At 42.9% G+C, this 4,284-nt stretch overlaps 1 protein-coding gene across 1 annotated transcript; it reads left to right on the top strand.

The window, feature by feature from the left end:
- The first annotated feature begins 270 nt into the window (after nt 1-270).
- LOC113887850 (histone H2A-Bbd type 1-like) lies at nt 271-875 on the top strand. Its single transcript, XM_027535079.1, has one exon. The coding sequence runs from the start codon at nt 392-394 to the stop codon at nt 743-745; it is 354 nt and encodes a 117-aa protein (XP_027390880.1). The 5' UTR covers nt 271-391; the 3' UTR covers nt 746-875.
- Nucleotides 876-4,284: the final 3,409 nt, after the last annotated feature.

Raw genomic sequence — 4,284 nt, forward strand, 5'->3', positions numbered from 1 at the left:
ACAGAGGGATGTGAACCAGTTCAAAGATAATCCAAGGCTAGGCTCAGATAAGCTGAAGTGGTGTCCCAGAGACAGGGCTGTGTTTCCATTAAAACATTCTTTTTCTCTCCATGCCCCCTGTTTATTTATTTTTACTAGACTGTTACAGTAAAATAGAAAGAGTTCCCTATAAAAAGAGGTTCCTATCACAACCATTTCTAGGCCAGCCCTGGTCAGGGCCAATTGGCTACTGATGACATCACAAAGCCTGAGCTGTCACAAAGGCAGCTCCCTGAGCAATAAGAGACCTGAGCAAGGGGACACAGCCAGCAGAGAGACACTGGCATCTCAGGAGGCCCCAGCCAGTGGTATCATCAGTCTGGGCTGATAGAGGCAGCATCCAGCCGACACCATGTCTCCGAGAAGACACCTCTGGAACTGCCGTCGCAGTAGGAGACACTCCCTCTCCCGTTCCACCAGGGCCGAGCTGCAGTTCCCTGTGAGCCGCGTGGACCGCCTCCTGCGAGAGGGTCAGGGCGCCTATCGCCTGAGCTCAGCGACGCCCGTGTTCCTGACCGCAGTCCTTGAGTACCTGATAGCCAACATCCTGGACCTGGCGGGGAAGGAGGCCTGCACCAACCACAGGGTGCGCATCAGCCCGGAGCACGTGCAGACGGCGCTGATCAACAATGAGAATCTCCGCCGCCTCTTCCAGCCTGGTGCCTTCTCTCAGCCCACAGCTTCACCACACCTTCCCGAGAATTAGGGATGCCCAGGCACCTGAGTCCAGCCACACCTCATCAGTAGCTTCATCTCGCCCCAAAGTGCCCATAGATGAGGGAGGCCTGGTCTTCTACCCTTAGCACTGCTATTAAAGCGTTCATGGCTGTGCTTGTAACTGCTTGCTTTCTGTCATTTGTCCTTGAGGCGTCTGGGTGACATGGGGTGGCAGGGGGGTCCTCTCATGAGGGATGGAGGGGTGGAGTGGGTGGTTAGGGAGGGATGCTGGAATCCTGAAATCTGGGAGCGGTTTCCGATGGTGACAGTATTGTGTGTGGTCCTGGGGGGAGTCACTGGCTGAGGTTGCGGGGCAGGACTTCCTCACTGGCTCTGAAGGAGTCCAGACCAGGGAGGTTGGGAGGTTGCCGCTGAGAGGGCCTCTTGAATTCCCAGAAGGATGGTGGTAATGGGAGAGGGGCTGAAAACCGTGAGGGAGGAGCCTAAGGCTTTATTCCTGATGGGGAACATCTAAAAGTGGGAGGTGAAGCCAAGAGGAGTGATTGAAGAGGATGGCAAAGCAGTCAGTGTGAACTTAATGGGGCAGGACTTTTACATGAAGAGTGAAGAGTGATGGGGAAACCATAAAGAAATACACATAAGAGGAATTATGGCCATGTTGAGTTCATATATTATTTTACCATCTCCTTCCAAAAAAGAGACTTGAGACAGGGCTTATTAGCCAGTGCTGTGACACTCTCTGTGGACATTCACCAGATGGCAATGGGCCCCCCTCTGCTGCTCCTGGCCTGTCATACAGGACTGGTCAGAGGCTGCCCAGCTGGCTTCAACAGTGGGGTCAGTGGACCTGGGTTCGCCATCCCGGTTCACCACCTTCTGGCTGTGTGATCTTGGACATCCGTCTATTTCCTGTGAGCGGCAGCTCCCTCGTCTGTAAAACACGGATAATCAGAGTTCCTCCATCTTGGGGTTTTCCCATATGTCACCATGTTCCTGTAAACTGTGACTTAACCTGTGATTTAACACAGAGCCTGGCACAGGCCACACCCTTAACAGATGGCTGCCTGTGTCTCCCTCCCCAGCTGCTTGGACAGGTCCCCCAGGGGGCGGCCAGGCCTGATTCAGTTATTCTGTTGAGATACAGAATCTCTGCTTTGGGGGGGCAAAGTACAAAGTAGGTAGCCCAGAGAAACATATTTCAAACTTCTGACCTCCAGAATTAAAACCAAATAAATGTTTTATTTTTTTATTTAAGCCGAGTCTGTGGTAATTTATAAGCGCAGTCTTAGGAAACTAATGGAGCTGAGGAATGAACTTTTGCAATCTTTTAATAAAAGCAGACAGACTTGAGGAAACTAGAGCTAACTCTCTAACAAAACTTAATCTTTTTTACTGAGAGCAAATGCAGTTCTCAGATTTGAGTTCAATATGATATTTGACACTAAATAACCAGAAGCTGTTTTATTAAATCATATGAATAAATTCATGAAAACTGAGTCAGACTTTGAAAAATGTAATACAAATTTGTGCTATTTTTCAAAGTTGATTTCCGTACACCTTCTCTACTTTTCTGTATTAAGTATATACATGCTGAATTTTGTATTTCGGTGCCCTCTTTCCTATTCTGGAACAAAATGTCATTTTACTTTAGAACTGAAACATTCTCTTTTCCCCTGAGTTTTGAGGCTCATAGTAGGGTCTTGGTAATGTATTTTAATTAAAGTCACTTTTATTTTGCAGAGAGGTCTGGGGGTCCATAAATGTGTACTTCATGTGATTTTTACTGGACTAGGTCACATATATACCTAACCCACCTGTTTTAGCCACACACATTCCTTATATGTACAGCTTCTCAGTGTGACAAAGTGAACATGTTGATCGACAGAGCTGAAGATGTAGCCTCCTTGCAGCATGTACAAATAAGCACAATTGTATATGTTAAAATTATAGCTAGTGTTCACTGTATTTTTTAAATAATAAAACCATCCATTATGGAGCTCAATTTAGTGTCATCCAAGGTTTTTAGTTACCTAAGGATTTTGAAATGCTCTCAAGCTGACATACCTAGAACTTTATTATTGTGGAAATTTAGGTTTGTCAGCAAAATAACTGGATTTGATTAAACAGATTTTTCAAGTCTTAAAGTTTTATTGGAAGGAATCCTAGGCCATTTGATCAGTAAAAGTGTATAAGTTTTGGAAAAAAAATACTTGAGTAGCTTAAAAAAGTTTGCTTGTATTTCACCTAACATGGATAAATAAAGGATGATATAGATTTCACAAAACTTGAACTGTTAAGCTAGACTTGTTTGCTAAAGATTTAACCACATTTTATGCATTTGAGTTCTTAAAATGGTTGTTAGTTTCTTAGAGAATATGTATTATTTCAGTTTAGCTCATTTTAAGTGTCACAGTTCAATTTCTTTATTTTCAGGGAATTTAAAGAATACTTCCTTTATATAATTAATGATTTATTAGGTATGACAATCAGAACAGAGCTCCTTTAAATTCTGTTTTCATGATCTAATATATTAATATCTCCCAGATGAAATAAAGGGCTTTGGAGGTGTGATTTTGCAGGTGGCTCAGTGGGAAAGGACCCACCTGCCAATGCAGGAGAGGCAGGAGATGGAGGTTCCATCCCTGGGTCAGGAAGATCCCCTGGAGGAGGGCATGACAACCCACTCCAGTATTCTTGCCTGGAAAATCCTATAGACAGAGGAGCCTGGCGGGCTACAGTCTATGGGGTTGCAAAGAGTCAAACACAACTGAGCAACTAAGCACACGCAGATGAAAGAAAACATTACGCACATAATCAGAGGTGAAGACATTTCTGAATTAGAGCCACATAGACGTATAAGCAGAGAGAAATATAGCTTATACCTTCAGTTCTACAACTATGCCATGAGTTAAGGATAGACACAGAAACCAAAGAACTCACCAGTCCAGATAACAAAATGCTGTTTTCCTCCTAAAGGGTATGAAATTCTTAATTGATGTGAGCTCAATAACAGGTAAATCACAAAAGAAAAAGACTGAAAAACCATATAAACATATGTCTCATCCATCAGAGATGAGATCTCTATAAACCATCAATCCATGTAGAGAGATCTCTAAATGACCTGACCCTAAAACGAAATTCCTATCTGTTCCTGCCAACAGTGGAGAATAACCTATGGGGCTATAACGTATCTGAAGTAAAACAAAGACTTAGTTAGTAGATTACTAAATTAAAACTAGAGAAACAGAGTCAAAAACATTGCTTTGGTGCTTTGGGTTTACCTAGACCACCAAGAAAAGACGTGTCTGGGCTTAAATTCTGCACAAGGTACACATTGTCTATCTTTGAATTTGATCTGCTCTAGTAGGTATCAATGTATTAGACATTTTAATTTGACCTCTAAGATAACTGAAAGGTAATTTTTTTTCTTTTGGAGGGTTTAGTTTAATTCATTTTTAAAAACTTATTTTTATGCAATTTTTAAAGTCTATATTCTGTGTGCAGTTATTACAAAATATTGGCTGTAATCCCCTTGTTGTATAATACATCTTTGTAGGCTATCTTATA

Source organism: Bos indicus x Bos taurus, chromosome X, assembly GCF_003369695.1.
Source record: "Bos indicus x Bos taurus breed Angus x Brahman F1 hybrid chromosome X, Bos_hybrid_MaternalHap_v2.0, whole genome shotgun sequence".
Taxonomy (NCBI): domain Eukaryota; kingdom Metazoa; phylum Chordata; class Mammalia; order Artiodactyla; family Bovidae; genus Bos; species Bos indicus x Bos taurus.

What these genes read in the sequence shown, in the direction of transcription:
- LOC113887850 (XM_027535079.1), top strand. Translation starts at nt 392, where the DNA reads ATGTCTCCGAGAAGACACCTCTGGAACTGCCGTCGCAGTAGGAGACAC.